Genomic DNA, 20,738 nt, shown 5'->3' on the forward strand with positions numbered 1-20,738 from the left:
GTCACTAGGGAATCACTTAAGTGACCAAGATAGAGATTCTCCTAATCTCTTTCTAGTACATGTCTCTGGATGGGGTTGCCTTGATTCAAAGTTCGTTTCTCTCACTGGAACTAGATCTGCTGCAGTCTACTTGCTTGTCCTGGTTGTTCCCTCCTCTCCAGGTCTGCTGGGCAAACTCAACCCAGAAAGCTCAGTTCCTATCACCTGTCCATCATCCCTGACGCCTTCTTAGCCTGACCCAAGTAGTTAGACACGTTGGCCCTGATGTCATTGTCTACAGCAATTCTCTATTGGACCACAAGACACTTGAGTGTACAGCTCCTCGTGCAGAGGGAGGCTCCCTAAGGTGGGGAGGAGGCATAAATGAATGAATGGCAACCATCGTAGTCCCACCCCAGAACCGTGGGTCTGGAGCTTCCTGCAAAGTGGCTGACTTGCTGAGGCTCTTTCCATGGCTTCATGTTGCCACTGGGAGAGTAAATACCAGTTTGAAATACAACCTTTTCTAAGCAGAGGGCCAGGCAGGACTTTGCACTTGCCTCTTGCCAGAGGCACTAATGCACCCTCCAACACCATCTCTGCTTTCCTGTAGCTTTTTTTCTTTTGGCCTTATGTACAATTCTCTGTGTTGCTCTTCTCTGTGTCTCCTTGACTCTTGGGTGATGGCTGTCAGAGTGGAGGATCTTGGTGTACATGCCTACCTCCTCCTTCCTGAGGCCAGTCTTTGTGGGAAGGAAGCCTCACAGATGGGTCCTTTGGTGCCTAGAGCATGACAACCACTCCTGTGTTTTTCACAAGAAAGGTCTGGATGGGGGCCCTTTTCCCATCCCTCTGTTAAAGCTCTACTTACCCCAGTTTATTAGCTCATTTTAATATACTTTGTGAAATATTTAAGTATATCCTTTTAAATTCAATTTTTGAATTAAGTAAAACAAGCACATGGTATAAAATAAAGTTAAAATATGAACTATCTCCTTCCTCAATGACCATCTTCCCTTCCCTGGAGACAGATTCTGTTACTACTTTCTTCATTTGGGGATTTTAAACTCAACTGTTGCCATTCAGTTTCATTCTGATCCTCCCTAGCAGATCTCACCAGCAGTTTCAGAACCGAGCACAGCACACCTGGTTAGGTGACACCTCCACAAGACAGACAGCAGAAGCTCATCAAGGAAGTGGAGTGTGACTGCAACAGCAGGATTTGGCATCAGATCTGTGTGACGTTGGGAGAGTCAGTATCCTGTCTCATGTGTGAAAGTGGTAATAACCATACAGTGTCAAATGAATGTGATATATATATTTTTTTCTGAGCACAAGGGCTACTAGGGTAGGCATAGAAACTGGAGTGAAAGGGAAATTGACCTCTCTCTAGAGCTTACACCCATGTCCCCACATTCAAGTCTCATGCATTTGGGCATCAGGGATGCTTTGAGGCAATGGCTTCTGCATGCCTCTGAAGTTCCCACTGGGTTTGGCAGTACCAAGGCAGGCACAAGGCCCATTGCCATGGCTACAGCCTGCCGCCCTGTGCATAGAAAGCCACCAACTTTGCCAGGGGGCTGCTGTCCAGGGCATAGCTGCTCCTGTTGCCGTCGCTGGGGGCATACTTCAGTCTGAACAGGAAGTAGCACAGTTCCTGGCTTTAAGTCCTCAGTAGTAACCACTACCATTTTCCTGTTTTCTTTTTTTTGGGGGGTATGCGAGCCTCTCACTGTTGTGGCCTCTCCCATTGCGGATGCACTGGCTCAGCAGCCATGGCTCACGGGCCCAGCCGCTCCACGGCACGTGGGATCTTCCCGGACCGGGGCATGAACCCATGTCCCCTGCATCGGCAGGCAGACTCTCAACCACTGCGCCACCAGGGAAGCCCCATTTGCCTGAGTTTTTAGTTTTCTTAGTGCTCTAATTTGTCTTATTCTGCACAACCATACTATTAATGTTTTACTGGTCATTTTACACACTTGCAAATGGACGCTGAGATCATGCTAATGAAGTGGTAAGGCTAGGATTTGAACTAAGATCTTAATTTCAAATCTTTTCATTTTAATATGGAGGCTTTTCATTCTTGCTTCTTGATTTCAGAAGAGGAATCAGGATGCAGAGGTAGGGCCTCACTTGGCTGAATGGAAGCCCAGCCTCTCGCCCTGCCCACCACTTCCACCTGGGTGTTTAAAAGTTAATGCTGTGTTCTCTTAACAGAGTACAACACAGCAGTCCAGACTTACATTCTGTATCAGTCAGAAAGGGACATCTAGCATGGCTTCTCTCCTGCCAGTGTGCTGCATAGACACCTGGTTCTGGGCTGCAGGGCAGTCAGCTCTGCGACATTTTTGGTGATGGGCTGCTGGGAATGGTCCTTCTTGCACCTTTACCAGAAGAAGGGAAGAGCCAAGGGGTGGGGGCCTGAGTTCTTTGTGCTGACCACCACCTCCTCTCTCTGCAAGTTCTGGATTCTCAACTTGCACAAGTGCTCTCATCTTAGAAAAAGACATTACAACCTGGAGGCGGTCATCTTGTTTGGGGAGTGGGTCTGCTACAAAATTGGCAAGTCCCCTGAACTTCATTACCCCAAAGCCAAGTCAGCTGGGAGAAAGCCACACAGCCTCAGACATGGAGCGACCAGGCTTGTCTTCTTGCAGAAAAGTCCTGCTGCCTCAGCAGGCAACCTAAGTGCTTCTCGGGAACCCCACAGTTAACACAGAATAGGCAGACTGGAACAAGGAATGCCACAGTCAATTTGGATGGCCGTGGGAAATCCATTAGTGTCAGGGCCAAACCAGCCAAAGAAATCAAGAGCCCCGCCCACTTCCTAAACCCTTCAGGACCACCTGATAGTGAGGGAAGACAGCCGCAGAACCAGAGTGGGAGGTGTTTTCCTTCGTGTCACAGCTGTTTGACAGTAGTGGTGACTGTACTGTATTCAGGCATGGTGATTTTGCTGAGGCCTGCAAAGGCTGTACCCTAGGGGTAGGTGGTGGTGTAAGGTGGCTGCCAGAAATCAGTCACCTGGCTGCTCCCTATGCATTTGGAGGGGCCTGGAAAGGCCTCTGGGGGCAGTAAGGAGTAAAGATGGCTCCAGTTCTACAGGGCACGCCAGGAGCAAGACAGGGGACAAGACAAGGCTCTCTTCTGCTGGGGTCCCATGAGAGCTGGAATAGGGATGGGTGGTCCAAGAGAGAAGTAGCTATAATTAATTTTGGAAACTTTGTCTAGGTTGATTTATAGAACTCTCTCCTTCTACCCTTTTAGTCACCCTTTGGGTATGGCAGTCCTGTCTCAGCTCTGTATTAAGGAGTTCAGGATCAAAGATGCTTCCTAATGACAAGAGTAGTGGCAGGGCTAAAGCGAGCCACAGGGAAATGAAGTTCAGGGGAGCTGTTCACAAGGAGGTCCAACGTCAAGCGTCCTGGGCTTGAAGGCAGGCAGCATTTCCTTCAAGAATGTATCTTTCCATCGCCTTCTGAAAGATGACTTCAGTGGAGATAATCCATTAACAGGGGATCAAGGTGCTTTCACGTTATTCCCAGGAAGAAGTCCCCCTTCAACAATAGTGGAGCAACTGAATAACAGCTATGCTCTCGGAACTGTAGAAAGCAGGAGCTTTATAATAAAAATCACAGGCAGAGGTTTGCAGAAAGAACAGGGGTTAGTTGGCATTGGATACATTGGGTATCCAGATGAAAGAGTTCTCTGATTATTCAGATGGAGGTTTTCAGGAATGAAAGTCAACCCTCAGGTTACCAAACCTTGCAGGACAGAAATCATGGAAGAACATCCAATTCACAGACTAATATACACTGTCCCCCAGAAAACAACTGATTAGGCTGTTCCTTTTACTTCAAGAACACTTGGCACTATCTAAACTATTTATGGTCTGGTATCCTCCAGACCATACACCCTATCCCCCATTTTTCTACAAAAATGTAAGCGGTCTGGAGTACAGGGGCCTTGCCTTACCTTATTCATAATAATGACTGCATCCAAGTTTTAGTGCCTGCCACACAGTAGGCTCTCAAATGTTTACTAGACTAACGGGCTCACAGAATGCCTGTCAGGAACTGCAGAGAGCTTGCTCTACCATACAATCTTCTTAACCAGTAGTTCTCAAAGAGTGGTCCCATGACTAGCTGCATCAGGATCTCCTGGGCATCTGTTAAAAAGGCAGAATTTCAGAACATACCCCAAACCTGCTGAATCAGAAGCTTTGAGGATAGGGCCCAGAAGCTGTATGTTAAACTCGCAGGTGATCCTGACCTGCACTGAAGTTGGAAAACTGCTGTCCTTAATCGCATTTGGGGGAATCATTCCACAGGAAGGATCTGAGGAACCTGTGGAAACCTGGTTAATTGTACACGTCTTGGTTTGCTCTAAAAAGAATTCACACTCAGGTTTATAAACCAGTCTTCAGACTGAATCAAGGATTAACTTTCCTCAACCCTGAGGGAAATGTAGGAGTCCTGTGAGACCCAGCTGGCTCTAGCACTCTCTTCTAGAGGGAAGAGTCGAACAGGTCAGAAAGCACAGCACAATCGGGTGACACACTTCCGTGCAGAGCCAAGTGTTCACCTCCTGGTAGACACAGAATCCGCTTCTTTTGCTCCACTGGGTTCACAAGCATCTTGAAAGCACTGGTTTCCGTTTTCTGCACAGGGCGTGCACCTGTGGGTGCTCAAAGGCTGTCCATGAGAGCGTATCAAAGTTCACAGAATCATCTGCCCTCAATGCCGGCCTCCAACTTGAGGCTGTCTAAACTGCAACCTGACAAACATTCTCTACTGCACCAAGCAGAACTACTCCTCTCTTGGGGGTGCCAGGATGTTGGCCACCCTTCCTGGATAACTTCTACTCATCTTTCTCCACTTAGACCATGGAAATAAAAAGTGGGCAAGGCACATCAACCATATGTTCCTTAAGCCTCATGAAGGTGAGAAGGTGGTCAGTCGGTCAGGAAACCCGCACCACTGAACATTAACTGATGACCAAGACCAGGTGAGGCTGAGTATTTAGACTCTTCTTGGGACACATGAAGAAACTGGTACATGAACGCAGAGAATGGGACTAGAATCCAGAAATGATGTTCCATTTATTCACTGAAAAAGAGGGAGATTAAGCCTTCTTGATGAACTTCTTCCAATCTCCCAAAACTCCCTCTCTTCACTTTTCCAAAATAACACATTGAGAAACATGTTTGTACAAAAACCACATATTATTCCCCCCTCACAAAATCGGGTGGCTGTATTACAGGAATGAAACCAGATCAGACATAAAAAGTCACCACTTATACTGAAACATAACAGTGTAAGAATTCAGGTATTCTGTAGATTACCAGCATAGTAAAAATACTTCCACCTGGATCTTTTAAATTTGAAAGTGATCACATTAAAGACCTGAGGTTACAAGAGACCACAGTATGAACCAGAATTCCATTTTCTTTCTAAGACCTCAGTGGAAAAGGTAAGTATTTGGAATGAATTTCCTTTGGGAAAGACTGGTGTGAAAATAAAACCCTGGCCATTGTCAAAAGGCACGGGGGTCCTTCTGGAGTCAAAAGCAATGGAATTAAACTCCAGTAGGAACAAGCTCATTTCCACTCCAAGAATCCAGAATAAACTCAAAAAAGGAACAAGGTCTCCTTGGTTCCAGTACTCTGATGGTGACCAGGGCCACCTGGTTAGAGGTAACACCTGAGGGTTTGAAAGGCAAATCTTAACTGTGGTTTAATTTTTTCCTTTTTTTTTTTGCTTTCTGACATTAAGGAAGAAAGTTCTAGGGTGTTTTATAAACACCTTCCCACACCCTCACATATGTAAAGCTTTATAGAATATATAGAAAAGGTATCCAAAAGATGTTCCACTTTGCATTCTAAATGAAACTGCCACTTGAAACTGTGAAGAAGCCAGGTGCTTTGGAAATCAAGCTCTACTCAAAACACCCTTTCCCCACCCATGGAAAGACAGAGGGGAGGGAAGAAGGACAAGAAGAGAACACCAAGAACTCTTTAAGTCACTCATCAGCAGGGGTAGAAATGGGCTCATATTAAGGCATTTTTGTGGCTCTTCCTCTGGAATGGTATTCCACTCTCCTAGCCCGAGAACCTCACCCTCAAAGCATGATGCTCTGATTGCCAAGTGAGCTCCTTGGTACCCACAGCATCTCCTTGACAACCCTGTGATAGATGGAATGTGAGATCTCAGACAGGGAAGGGAGAAGGGATGAGAGGCTGTTGATCCTGCCCCACTTCTCCAATCCCACCCCAAACCTAAAGTACCGCTTCACTAAATCCTTCACCCTGGCTACTGCAAGAGGTAGTTTGGGGACTTGTACCCCCAGCCAACCTAATCAAGTTCCATGAGCTAAAATGTTTATCAGCACTATCTACTTACTCTTTTTTTTTTTAAGGTTTTTTTTTTTAAAGAGGGAGAAAAAAAGAATGCATACAAAGCAGTGAATAGTGGGCTACATTCATTGGGTGGCCGTTGCCCTAGACGCCCAAAACTTCCCTGGCTAGTCTAGGAAACTAAGGAATGCCTCCCAAATGCAGCCCTCAAAGCTCACACTGCCCTCAGAAGAACAAGCCCCCCACCCCGCCCCCGGAATCTAACAAACCGTCTGCATAGAAAACCAGAACCAGTGGGCCTGGGGAAGAAGTGGATCTGTTCTAATGCTTGTGCTCTCCCCTACCAGGGACTAAAGGGGGATGTTCTGCCAGGCAGGCTGGAGGTGCTCACAGTCCTCACTAGGGATGAAGTCAGTGGGATCCCTTTGCCCATCTCTTTTAATTCTGGTGCGTCCATGTGTGGCAAAAGTCTCATGAACCTTCACCATCAGCACCATTCTTAGCTCAGATAAGCAGAAATAAGGTCACTTATAATGCCTTAAGGTTTATCCCTTCTGGCTATCCCCTCTGCCCATCATTATTTTTTGGTTCCTATTAACTTAGGATGCTCTCCTTTAAAGCAATAATGACCCATCCCCCCCAAAGAAAGAAAAAGATAATGATTATAAAGCATTATCCATAAAAGCATAAGACAAAGCAAAAAAACTGCAGGAGAGCAAAAATGACAGACATAGAAACACTACTGTTGATAGGACCTGCAGATAAACTGTCAGCATACCCCATACCAGGACAGGGAGACACTGGGTATTTTTAGGATGACCAGGGCACACTGTCACCACAGGCTTCCCCCTGAGTGTTGGAGGAGGACCTAACACAAGACGTGTCAGAGCATGGACAGGGGTGGCAAGAGAAATGGGGAAATAAGGGATGTGTGCTTGGGGCTGCAAGAATAAAAATCCTGAAAGAAACCCAAGGAAGCTGAGTAACACAAGTCCTGTCATCCCCACTCCAGCTGGTGGCGCTGGGCGTGGACGTCCCCTGCATCTTCCAGGCTAGGGCGCAGCCGAGGCTGGTGGGCCTGGAGCGGGAGGCGGAGGGACTCCATCTGTAGGTGGTGGAGGAGGTGGCTGCTGCTGCGGCGGAGGGGGATCTGCAAACACATCCAGAAGTTAACTCATCATTGTTGGAAACACAGGGGCTCAGGGAAGAGCCCATTTAGAGAAAAATGACTTAAGAAGGTTTCTTTATCGCCTGTGAGGCACTGCTGCCGCTGCGATCTACGTGGCGCAGGTCCATCTGGACCTCCAGGTCACTGCTCATGTTGCTTCCCCTGACCCATGAGGTTGGGGGAGTGGGGAGGTGTCTGAACCTGCCCCAATCTCCTTCAAGGCCCACCCCTTCCAAGAATCACTCCAGACCTTTTCAAAACTTAATTATATTTTGATTTTATTGTATTTTAATGGTTCTCACTGCTAATTTTATTTCTTCAGTTAAATGATAAGCTCCTTCCTGGGCAAGTTCTGTGTCTTCTTTTCTTTCTCATAGTGCCTAGCCTAGCTGGGCACAAAACAGATTATCAGAAACTTCTTGCTGATATTAACTATCTCCAGCAGGGCCAGACAGCTTCACTTGAGACAGCTGCTGACAAGTTGGACAGTCCTGGGAGGCCCCACAGCTCCTGAACTGCAGTCCTTGGATTTTTGGCCAAAACTAGGTCAGGTCCTGAAGGGAACAATTAGTATGAGTGTCTGGGGCTCTTTCCTGTTTCAATTTTAGCTGCTTTTCAAAGGAACCCCGGATATAATTTAATCCAGGGATTTTTTAAACTAGATTTTGCCGGAAATGAAAACATATGAAACAAATAATTAAACTGCAGCCTTCCTTACCAGTCAATTCACCCAACTTTCCCCCTAGGAGATCTCCACCAAACTGCTAAGGCTCTTCAAAGCATTTTGAAGCCCACTGATCTAATCCCTTGTGTCATCTTGCAGTGGAGGAAACCAGGGCCTGGAGACGGGAAGCGACTCGCCTGATGAGGCCTGCCCAGTGCCCTGGAGCCAAGTCAGCGGTTCAGAATCCCTGAAATTCATTTGTGGCAGGAAGTGATCGGGAGCAAACCTTCCACATTCTCAAGGTGCTCCACTGAGGGCCCTTTAGGATGGAATCCTGTACACAAATCGCGGGTTACCAGCAGGACATGACCGTGGTAAAGACCAATGACATTATCTCTGCAAAGGGGATGGGCAAACTGGTCAAACCTCCTTATCAGCCAGCACATTTGTATACTGCCTGTAAGGCGGCAAGGCAAGGATTTTCTTGCCAAGGAAAAGAGGTACCCACTAGACTACAGCCTCTGATCACTGACTCAGAGATACCTTTTTCTATTGTTGTGATCCTATACTGATCCAGCTCAATTGCTGTCTTTCTTCTGTGCAGCTACTTTGTCCTTGGACCCTGTGGGTCCAATGAGAAAGGAGATGTACCTCTGTCGATAGTCCCTGCCTCCTGGCCCTAGGAAGTCTCCCAGAGAACTACAGTGAACTCAAGTCACTTCACAGCCTCGCGTAACTTATGGTAAACCCTATACTACTATCCACTTGTTCATTTCGTATTTTCCCAACTAAAGCTCCTGGAGGCCAGGAATTCCTATACATCCTAGCTCTGTATTGTGAACAGAAGCTAACTCCTCCTCACATACGTGACTTCTAAATGGACCTGGGATCACAGATGTGGCTGGGAACATGGCCACTATCGGCTGCATTTTGGGATCATTACTCCTGCTCTACAGGAGTAAAGAGCAGGCCAAGCTCTGATGCAGTCCTCTGGAGGCCAGGGTTGGAGTAGGACAAGGGCCCCATGGCAGAAATGAGCTAGCTGGCTTTGCACATACCACCAGGCAGACATCGTTCAGCAGCATCTGTGCCTTCTCCATGGAGCCTGCTAAGACCTCAAATTCCTTCTCAACACAGCCCTGAATACTCCTTCCTTAGTCTAAGCAGCCACTACAAATATATCAAAATGGCTACAAGAAACTTACTTGTTATTCCTGCCCTAAACCAGATCCTATTCTTTTTTTTTTTTTTTTTTTTGCGGTACACGGGCCTCTCACTGTTGTGGCCTCTCCCGTTGTGGAGCACAGGCTCCGGACGCGCAGGCTCAGCGGCCATGGCTCACGGGCCCAGCTGCTCCGCGGCATGTGGGATCTTCCCGGACCGGGGCACGAACCCATGTCCCCTGCACCGGCAGGCGGACTCTCAACCACTGTGCCACCAGGGAAGCCCCTATTCTTTTCTTTACACCTGCCACTTTTAAACCCTGAATCCATAAAAGGCTCCTATAGGGAAAACAACTACCAGTAGCTCTGTATGTCTTCCAAGATTCAAATTACATAGGCTTAATCAGGAGTGGGCAAGGCATGCCCCTGGCCTCCTAACAGACCCTGGAGTCACGAGTGCATGTCACGAAGGCTATGTATGGCATAAGAGCCCGACTAACTGGGAGCACTTTGCACTCATCACCTGGGTACCTGTCCACCAGGGGTACTGAAGAGGAATGACTAAAAAAACAGTCTTTTGGAAACCACTCTCACAGGTCATACTGTCCATGGACCTGTCAAACCCCAGAGAGAACAAAAAGCCTGCCTCCCTGTGTATAGCCCTCCCTAAAAGACCCGGGGGTAATACATCTCCCACCTTGCTACTTACACATGCCGTTAGGTGCTGTGAGGGGTACCCGGGGTCCTAAGATGTTTCCTGGGATTGGAGGCATACCAGGAGGGGTAGGGCCACTCCCAGGGGGGTGGATGTTGGCTGCAACGGTGGACATCATGCGGCCTGGCATGGGCTGCCCAGACATCATGGAACCTGGACCTGGTATCTGACCTGTGGAGGGAGATTTAAAGTACTGAGGTAAATGTACTAGGAAAAAAAGGAATCAACTCACTGCCCGAGACTGCTAAATACAGACAAATACCTAACCCTCCAAAACAATCAGAAAGATCAACAGAGCAATAATCTGTAATAATCTCTCTGTCCAGCTTTTAATTTGGGGTGGGGTGGGGGGACAGAGGGATAATGGGGCAGATCTGTGAAGTGAATGATTACCCCAAACCCTGCTATAGGTAGACAGTAGCTGTAAGAAACAGTTACCAAACATCCTTAAAAGAAAGCATTAATTCTGGTTAGTTTGGGTGAACAATGGATTGTCCAGTATCTTCCTGAGGACACAAAATGCCAAGCAAAGACCACAGGGAGTGGAAAGAAGGACTTTAACAGCAAGTCAGCGCACAGTCCAAGGACTGAAGCTCAGTCCAGATTGAGCTTCATGCACAGGCTATGTGGGAATGTGTATGCCTGAAAGGGTATTGATCAATACTGTGAAATCACAATTAAAAAGGGATTCTAATTGGAATCCTCAAGTCCTGTTCACAAAAAAATCTCTCCCTCTCTCCCCAACCAGGAAGCACTGGCTCTGGAGAACCATGGTGGGGGAGACATATGGGAAACAGGCAACTCCTTCACCTCTTCCTCTTGCTTTGATGTGCACAATGGGAGACGCTAGACATAAGGACCATGAAACACCTCCTGCATTCAGTTTCACACTGAGTCTTTAGAACTTTCAGCAAACTTTTTCTGTAGAGCCAGACAGTAAGTATTTGGACTTGGCAGGCCATATGGCCTCTGTCACAACTATTTAACTTTGCTACTGTAGTATGAAGGCAGTCAGACAATGTGTAACAAATAGGTTACCGAAACATCTTTGTTTATGGACTCTGAAATGTGAATTTCACATAATTTTCATGTGACATAAACATTCTTTCAAGTTTTCCCCAACCACTTAAACTGTAAAAACCATTCTTAGCCTATGGCCCCTACAAAAACAGGAGATAGGCCAGATTTGGTTGCAGTTAGCCAAACCTCCCTTAGATATGGTGGTGGATATGTATTAATTCTTCAACTCTGGCTCCTGGGCTTGGCTTTAAAGAGCCACAAACAAAGGAGAATTGTTTAATGGGCACAAACCAAGGCTGAAGCTATATATAAGGACAAATCATAATCTCTACAGAATAAGGAAAGAGAATCTATTGTAGTTTTTTCTTTCTTTCGTTTTTTAATCTAGGGACATTAGCACACCTATGTAAGGTCAACTATATGAAACTGAACACAGGCTTCTAGGCATAGTCCTGAGACAGCTGGAAATAAGAACGCTTGAGGTTCAAGCTTGGAAGATGGGACTACCAGACAGCTAACTGGCAACTAAAATATATAGAGCAGTACTGGAGATAACTCAAGTGAAGAATTCTCTGTCAGTGCTTAGAAAAAGGCCTGTCTTAAGACAGACACACAAAGCTTCAAGCCTCACACCATCCATTTCCAGTGTCTGTTCCATGAGCCAGGACTCAAAGAGCAGAGCTTTTCACTACAGGGTGTCAATGAAGAGAACCCCAGTGAGATACAAGATTCAGGAAGAGAAGTGGTCCACTGTCTTTGGGGGACTATTTTTTAAAAGCATAGGGAGGCATCAACCTTATGCCTCAGAATGAAAAGAACAGCAAATTTTGGGTCCTCTGGCCCACCTTCCTGTGCTCTATAATGCAATCATGCAAAAGTACAGCAGAGGAGCCCCAGAGGCCCATCTGCTGGAGGACAACTTGATCAAATCACCTCAGAGAAAGCAAGAGCAGGTGCTGGGCTGAGACTACCACTACTACTACACCACTGAACTTCACTAATTAAAGCTGGGTGCCTGTGCCACAGTGCTAGGACAGATTTAGGCTGTGCTGAGGAGTCTATCCACGTAGGGAATGACACAAGAGATAAAAAAACAAATGCCAAGTATATTACAAGCCATACAAAGGATGAGTACACATGAAGGTGTGGCAGGCAAATCAAGGGAAAACTATAGAAGAAGCAAGTAAAAGAAAATAATACCTTCTGGTTAACCAAGAGCAACTTGTGAATGACTTGAGACTTTGGATAATGTGTATATAAAGTGAAGGAGGGGAATTAGGAACAGGATAACAGCAGACTATCCTAAGCACAAGGCCTAGCCTGAGTTACACAATCAGAACATAATATGAATATTGTTCCATTTATACGTAGCATCTTCATACTCGCCATCCCCTCTGAGGTAACTGCATCACCTTATTATCTATCACTTGCATTTCACCGAGGATTAACAAGCTCAAAAGGTTATTAAAAAAAGTGCCCAGGCTACAGAGCCAAGTTGTCCACGGTTGGTTTGTCTGACATGAATCAAAGCAAAGGGGACCGGATGAGTCACACACACAGAATGGGGTGAGGGACTTCGCCCGGTAAGGCTACAGGGGACTGGGTGAAAGGTTCTGGAGAAATGAGGAACATGGGCCTGATTTTCTGTGTGATGGAAAGCTTTAAGAAGGGATGCAGAGGAGTCTGAGCCTAGAGCAGAGGAAGAGAGCTTTTGCAGAGAAGTAGGGGCTGCATGAGGGCAGGATAAGTAGATAAGAGTTGAGAACAGCACCCTACAGGCTTCCTGGGGATGGGTAAGAGAATGAGGAGGAGGGGTGAGTATGAAGCTGAGAAGGAGAAAGAATTCGGGTTTGGCACCTAACTGGCATGTGGAGTGTAGAGAATGGGGAAGGAATTTTGCTTTGGAAACAGGAGGTGTGGAATTGGCTGTCATTCCAGCGGAACACAGAGATGGGGTGAAGGGAAGATACAGAACTCTCAAAAGTTTCCAATGGGCAATAAGTAGCACACACAGAGCCTTATTATTCTAAGAATCAGGGTCTGTCCTCTGTAACTCTCCCAGTTTCCTTCCTACCAAACACCTGTGAGGCCATTACTAAACACAATGCTTTTTTTCCCCCACTCTCTGAGTTTCTACTAATGATTTTTTGATGGTATTCCAGGTGGTGAGACAGGGCAAGAGGAGATACTTTTGCTGTTGTTGGGGACAGGAGGCCTAGTATGAAGTCTAGACCTACAGAATCCCAACCTGGAGATGAAAGAACACTTTCAATGGACTTGCTGTGATGAATGGAAGCCATTCACTAGAACAGATAATACGGCCCGTGTTTATCAATGGGTGCAGATTCCCTCCTTCTACCCAGTTCAACCTGGACAAGAGGCCTTGAGCAAGTCAGGAAGAACATTTTGCCAGCCCGTCTCAGGTCTCTCTCTCCAGAAAACCAACAGCAGAACACTGAAGAATGCCTTTACAAAAAGGCCAGAAAGAGTACTGAGTAAGGGAGAAAGAAAGAAAGAAGGAAGAGCAGAGACCAGGTGTGTGCTAAGTAATAAGACACGCAACTGTTCAGTCCTAACCAATGTCGTCCACAACAGTCTGACAGAGTTTTTATACTTTGAAGTCTAGAGCAAGGTGTGGGTTGTCCAAACTCCTGGCTGACCAGTGAGCATCCCAGTCAGAAAGCCACCCAATACCATTCTCGACAGGGAAAGTGAAGATGAACGTGCCTGGAAGCTGAACAGTGCGATCTCACTTCTACTTCACGCCAACCCAGATGAGTGGTCTTGGACAAGTCATTTAGGATGCCCGGAGCCTCAGTTTCCTGAGATTATTATAAAGAGTGATGCTAAATATCTGCTGTACTCTCTCTGTATGATCAGGGAAACTGTTTATTTCTTATGGTGCCTTATTATGTCACTGGCTCTGCCTTATGAGAGGCAGGGCAAATATTCTCATTTTATAGACAGTAAACAGAAGCTCAGAAAAGTTAAGAGACTTCTTTACGGTCACAGAACTTGTAAGAGGAATGAGATCCAAGTCTTCCGATTCTAAATCCAATTCTCTTTCTACCACACTATTCTGTGCTCAAATGAAACAGTTCCTGTGAAAGGACTTAATATAACAGTCAGCATTTAAAAAAAAAATCTGAGATGTAAACTTTAATTCCAAACACCATGTTTTCTTCTTCACTATATCAACAATAAGGAAACTGCTCTGCTTCCTGCAATACATAATTTTATCAAATATACTTTCCAGCACCTTGCAGTGGGTTGGATGGTGGCCCCCAAACAGATAATGCACACGTTCTAATACCTGGAACCTGCAAATGTAACCATATTTGGAAAAAGCATCTTTGCAGATTTAAGTTAAGGACCTTAAGATCATCCTAGATTATTCTGGTGGGCCCTAAATCCAATGACAAGTGTTCTTATATGGGACACATGGAGGAAAAGACACAGAGGAGAAAGAAGGTAAAGATGGAGTAAAGAGAGATGTGGCCACAAGCCAAGGAATGCTACCAGACACCAGAAGCTGGAAGATGCAATGAACAGACTCTCCCCTAGAGCCCCTGGAGGGAACATGACCTTGCTCTAGCAGCTCCCAGAATTGTGAGACCTACGTTTCTGTTGTTGTAAGTTACCACGTTTATGAAAGGGGAAAACAAAGACTGAGTAGCTCACCCAATGTCATAAAGTGTATAAATAAGGGAGCCCAGCTCTGACCTGGGTACTCTGGCTTCAGATCTGGTGTTTGCAATACAGTGCACTCTGAGGATGAAGGTCTGGAGGAAGGGGGCCCATCTGTCTTCCAGCAGACTATGTGATACAAACCCTGCTGCCAATAAAGTGATGGGTCAGGTATTCAACCCACACCTAGCTCCAGAAACAATCTGGCAAAGAGGAATCACTGGCACATGGACACAAGGTGATAACTACCAAAACACACTGGGATAAGCCTTGCAGGCTCGGCTGTCAGGCCCATCAGTGCTGTTTCCAAAGCTACCTGCTCAGCGGCAGTGGCCCATTTACCTATTTCCCTATATCTTTATGGCAACAAGCTGGGATAGAATAGCTTTAGGGTTTTCCAAGGCTATTTGCCCAACAGCTGGAAAAAACTTTTCCTTTCTCTTGCTGTAAATCCTGAAGCTTTCTGTAAAACAAAGTTCTTCTATCCTCCTGTCACAAACAGAGCCATAAAGCCACTGGGGTATGGGTATTTAAGGTATGAGAGGACAATGGCTCCTTGGGAAAGGTGGCAGCAAAAAGGAAGAACTAGAAGAAAAACCATTTACTTCCACTGTGGGACCTTGCACAGACAAACATTTCTCAGGAAAGCAAGAAGCACCAAGAGTGAGGCAATGCCCCTGTGCCATCCAAAGGTGCTGGTGTGCCTATGGCAGTGGATTTAGAGGACAAGGAGGGGACAGAATGTTGCTCTGAGTTGGGGCCTGTCACTTCCCAGGCAAAGACAGTTGTCTCATGGAATCCTTCAGGTTGTTAGGAAGGCTGAAGTAAGGGCCCAGTTTCAAGATAAGGAAACAAAATCTTAGAGAGGCTATGGAATTTGTTTGAAAGTCACAAGGAACAAGGGACTGAGCTGTCTGACCCTGAGGCTCATTCTCCTTTCCTTTACACCACCCTGCCTTAAAAGGGTATTTCTTTCCGTGGGAAAGCCGATTTCTCTTTTTTTAAAAAATAAATTTATTTATTTTGTTTTTGACTGTGTTGGGTCTTCGTTGCTGTGCATGGGCTTCCTCTAGTTGTGGCGAGCGGGGGCTACTCTTTGTTTGGTGCTTGGGCTTCTCATTGTGGTGGTTTCTCTTGTTGCTGTGCACGGGCTCAGTAGTTGTGGCTCGCGGGCTCTAGAGCGCAGGCTCAGCAGTTGTGGTGCATGGGCTCAGTTGCTCCACGGCATGTGGGATCTTCCTGGACCAGGGCTCGAACCCGTGTCCCCTGCACTGGCAGGTGGATTCTTAACCACTGCGCCACCAGGGAAACCCAACCCCTGTCCTTTTGAAATCTAAATGTCCTTGGGTTTTCTGGTTTCTGATACAGGTCTCACCACTTTTTTTTTTATTTTTGGCTGTGTTGGGTCTTTGTTGCTGCACGCAGGCTTCCTCTAGTTGCGGCAAGCGGGGGCTACTCTTCATTGCGGTGCGCGGGCTTCTCATTGGGGTGGCTTCTCTTGTTGAGGAGCACGGGCTCTAGGCGCGCGGGCTTCAACAGTTGTGGCACGTGGGCTCAGTAGTTGTGGCGCACGTGCTTAGTTGCTCCGCGGCATGTGGGATCTTCCTGGACCAGGGCTTGAACCCATGTCCCCTGCATTGGCAGGCAGATTCTTAACCACTGTACCACCAGGGAAGCCCCTCACCACTTTTAAATGGATGACAATGTCTGAAGGCATTTCCATTAACTCTTAATAAACATGAAGAAGTCTGACCTACAGATACCTAAAATGAAGCGGAGCAGGCCTTACCAAACAAAATAAAGGGTGTGTATATGTAGTTTCCATTAAAAAAAAATTCAGGTGTTTCCTTTTCCAGTAGAGAGGAAGGTGAGAGATAAGAGAGATGTGGCTTCAGAACAGCAGTATCAAAGCATATACTGGTGGGAGTCTGACCTACATACAAGCTTTTTTTTTTTTTTTTAAAACAGCAGGCATCTGAAGCCTGAAAAATGGAAAGGTTTGCTAAAATTAGGCTTTGCCTAGTGGAAAAATCCCTCACACTCTCAGGTTTATTAGATCTTATACTAAAGCGTTAACGGCCACCATGCCTAAAAGAATATTAAGGATTTTATTTTTATTCTTTGGGATGGGAGAGGCAGGTGGGTAAGGAACACAAAACTAGGAGAGGGAACCTATGAATTTCCAAGCTTAAGCATACTTCATTGCTGTTTCTAACCATCCATGACACACTCTCTGGCTGCGTATCCCACAGAACAGAAATAACAATCGGGGCCAAGCGAGGGGGAAGCCCAGGCTCCTCGGAGATTGCTCCTCCCGCAGCAGCTTCCGGGGGGCACAGACGCTCTTTGTTGAAGACTGTGCCCTCACTGTTCTCTCTGTAAGGATAACCTGCTACTCCGGAAAGTGGCACAGCAGCCTTGTTATCACATCATGCAAGCAGGACCAAAGGCACCGCAGATAATAAAGACTTGGCTAATGTGACGAGCTAGTCCTTTTCCCTCTTCAGTGTGGGGCTCCGAGTTGGGTGGAGAGGGGAGGCTGGGAAGTGATGAGTAGTTGTAATCCTTTCCTAAGTAGTATTTCCCACGGGGAGGGTTCTGTAAGTGGGTCTAACTTGGGGGCTTAAAAGTCAAGTGCCTAATGCCTTGCTTGAAATTTCCTTGAACAACCAATATTTTACTAACTGATGCAAAATATTCTAGTTTTATTATTAAAACGTCTAACATCCCTGAGTTCTCATCAAACCAGATCAATTCCTACTCTGATTTTTCTTAGGCACTTCTAAAAATTCTTATGTTATTAATGAGGAAACCATAAAGATATTTAAACCAACATGTTCTTTTCTCTCTGCTTTTCACACACAGAGACACATAACAAAGGCTTCCCCAATGCAGGTGGCTCACTCCAGATCCATGAGGCACTAATACTCAAGAGTGCCTCATTTACTATTTATTTTTAATGGAACTTTATTGGAGTATAATTGCTTCACAATACTGTGTTAGTTTCTGTTGTACAACAAGGCGAATCAGCCATATGCATACACGTGTCCCCATATCCCCTCCCTCTTGAGCCTCCCTCAACCACCGCTCTAGGTCATCGCAAAGCACCAAGCTGATCTCACTGTGCTACACTGTTGCTTCCCACCAGACAACTATTGTACATTCGGTAGTGTATATATGTCGATGCTACTCTCACTTCGCCCCAGCTTCGCCCTTCCACCCCACGTCATCAAGTCCATTCTCTTTATCTACCTCTTTATTCCTGCCCTGCAACTAGGTTCAAAAGCCCAAGGGGAGGGCAGAGCTTACACTGCACTTACATACTAGATTTTTAGGTAATCTTCCTGTAAATACACCTGGCCCTCTGTTCCTCCGTATTCATGGGATCTGCATCCATGGATATAGAGGGATGACTGAATTCACTGTACAGTGCCATTTTATATAAGAGACTTGAGAATCCATGGATACTCATGCATCCCCCATTGGGGCTCCTGGAACCAATCCCTGGTGGATACTGAGAGATGACTGTAGGTGCCAAGGCCCCTGGAGGGTACCCCCTGCAGTCAGAAGTGTCCTCCTTGCTCACAATCAAGAACATCTCAGGACACAGCAGCCACTACCCAGGCCACTCTCCTTGGTTCCCCATGTGCTGTCATGAATACAATGGTCCAGGGTGTGGGCAAGGGATACCATGCATGTGCTCAAGAACTGATGGCTGTCATGACTATTCACCTTGTGCCATTTAGAATGGCGGTCTTACAGGAAGAACCAGTAAGCCTTTAATTTAGGAACCACTTCATGAAATCACTGTTTTTCAATTTAAATGAAAAGACGACATGTAGTGCTGTGTATTTTATGAAGAGCAACAAAACCTAAGGGTGGTATAAGGATGGCTATGGCCACCTCCAGTTTCCATTTGCCAACTTTATACTATAGATTCTTCCTTTGACTATCTGTTTGGTGGAAACAAATCAACTTGGGACACTTTATCACAGATAAGAACAAAACCTACAAAAAGCTGGAGCTCCCAGGTGAGTTAGGAGTAGGACCAAATAATAAAAGCCAAGGAGGAGAGACAGCAGCATACAGATGGTACTCTCTATACAAAAATTCTAAGCATTTGAATGAATTAAAGGGGTGGAGGGGAGGACTGCAGAGGTACAAACGAAATGGAATATGTACAGGTGTCAGTTTATACTAGCCCTGCTGGTGCCTGGGACCATACGTGTTTGACAGTCTGGCAGATTCACAACAATGAGCCATATTTTAATGGGCTCTACCACTAACTGATGGCCAGTTAAGTGGAGAAAGATTACATGTGATTTATCTACAAAATTATTTAAATTCTAAGAAGTCAGAGAGCTGGACAAATTCACCACTCAGTAATATATTTGTCTTGACTTTCTTCTCACCACTTCCCCAACCTTGCTGGCTTTCAGAGGCTGATTTTTCTCCTTCCTTCACACACCATAAATTCCGACCAAACACCAAAACCTAGCAAACTGACCTGGATAATTACCCTCAGCTCCTAACATAAACGTTGTGGCCCGCTAACTTTTCTAGAACCTAGGAAATATTAGTTGGAAGGACCATGCTCCCATTTATTAACTTACACCTGTGGCAAATAAGAGACTAAAGCTCTTCTCCACCTAAAACACTACAGACTCCCTCACTTGCTTTGATATATAAGGCCTCTTTAGCCAATTTCTAGAATATGGTGTACGAGACTCAGCTGTTACAATACAATCAGCCTTTTCTGAACTGTCAATATTAAGAAAGCTTTTAATTATTGGGTTCAATTTATTTTTCTTCATTTTACTTTCCAACACACCTGATTTTTACATTCAAACTCCAAAACAATCTCACAAAAGGGGCAACTATGAAAAATGATTACCTTGAGCTGCTGGAATTCTCATACACTGCTAGAGAGAACGTAAACTGGCATTATCATTTTGGCAAAATTTTGGCAGCATCAACTAATGTGAATACATGGATATCCTAAGACCCACTCTAGGGACATAACAAATTCCACCACTTAGGGGCGCACATAACAGAAATGTATACCTATGTCTCCAAAAGACATGTGCACATGCATGTTCACAGCAGGAGTTACTATTCGTAATAACTAAAATGGAAATGAATTAAATGTCCATCAACAGGAGAATGGATTAATAAATCATGGTAGAGCCCCACAGTAGACACGTACAACAAGAAGAAAGAACAGCAAGAGCGAAAGACACGTACAGCAAGAGTGAAAGAAGGCAAACAAACAAAAATCAGTACGTGATTCCATCCAGATAACATTCAAAACCAGCCCAGGGACTTCCCTGGTGGTGCAGTGGTTAAGAATCTGCCTGCCAATGCAGGGGACACGGGTTCAATCCCTGGTCCAGGAAGATCCCACATGCTGAGGAGCAACTAAGCCCGTGCACCACAACTACTGAGCCTGCACTCTAGACCCTGCGTGCCACAACTACTGAAGCCCTCACGCCCTACAGCCCGCGCCGCAACTACTGAGCCCACAAGCCACGACTACTGAAGCCCACGCACCTAGAGCGTGTGCTCTGCAACAAGGGAAGCCACTGCAATGAGAAGCCCGCGCACTGCAATGAAGAGTAGTTCCCACTTGCCGCAACTAGAGAAAGCCCACACGCAGCAACGAAGACCCAATGCAGCCCCCCGCCAGAAACCCCCCAAAAAACCCAGCCCAACTAGTCTATGATGTTAGACCTCGGGACAGCTGTTACCCAAGGGCAGGGAGGAGACTGAGATGGGTATGAGGGGGCTTCTGGGTACCGGTTACACAGGTATATTCTCTTTGTTAAAAATCATCAAGCAAAATATTTATGGCTTGTGTATTTTTCCATATGTACACTACATTTCAATAAAAAATGTTTAAGAAAAGAGGGACTTCTCTGGAGGTCCAGTGATTAAGACTCCATGCTTCCACTGCAGGGGCGCGGGTTCGATCCCTGGTTGGGGGG

At 46.0% G+C, this 20,738-nt stretch overlaps 1 protein-coding gene across 3 annotated transcripts in view; it reads right to left on the reverse strand.

The window, feature by feature from the left end:
* Positions 1-5,066: 5,066 nt before the first annotated feature.
* Positions 5,067-20,738, reverse strand: part of SMARCC1 (SWI/SNF related BAF chromatin remodeling complex subunit C1) — a gene marked incomplete at its 5' end in the record, with an annotated part of 203,228 nt that continues 187,556 nt past the window's right edge. For all 3 annotated transcript variants that reach the window (XM_079933951.1, XM_079933950.1, XM_079933949.1), the window contains 2 exons: positions 5,067-7,487; positions 10,042-10,218. In XM_079933951.1, coding sequence (XP_079790077.1) covers positions 7,390-7,487; positions 10,042-10,218 — 275 coding nt within the window. In that variant the 3' untranslated portion in view covers positions 5,067-7,389. The remainder of the gene's footprint in view (positions 7,488-10,041; positions 10,219-20,738) is intronic.

The sequence above is a fragment of the Stenella coeruleoalba genome (assembly GCF_951394435.1).
Source record: "Stenella coeruleoalba genome assembly, chromosome: 10".
Lineage (NCBI taxonomy): Eukaryota > Metazoa > Chordata > Mammalia > Artiodactyla > Delphinidae > Stenella > Stenella coeruleoalba.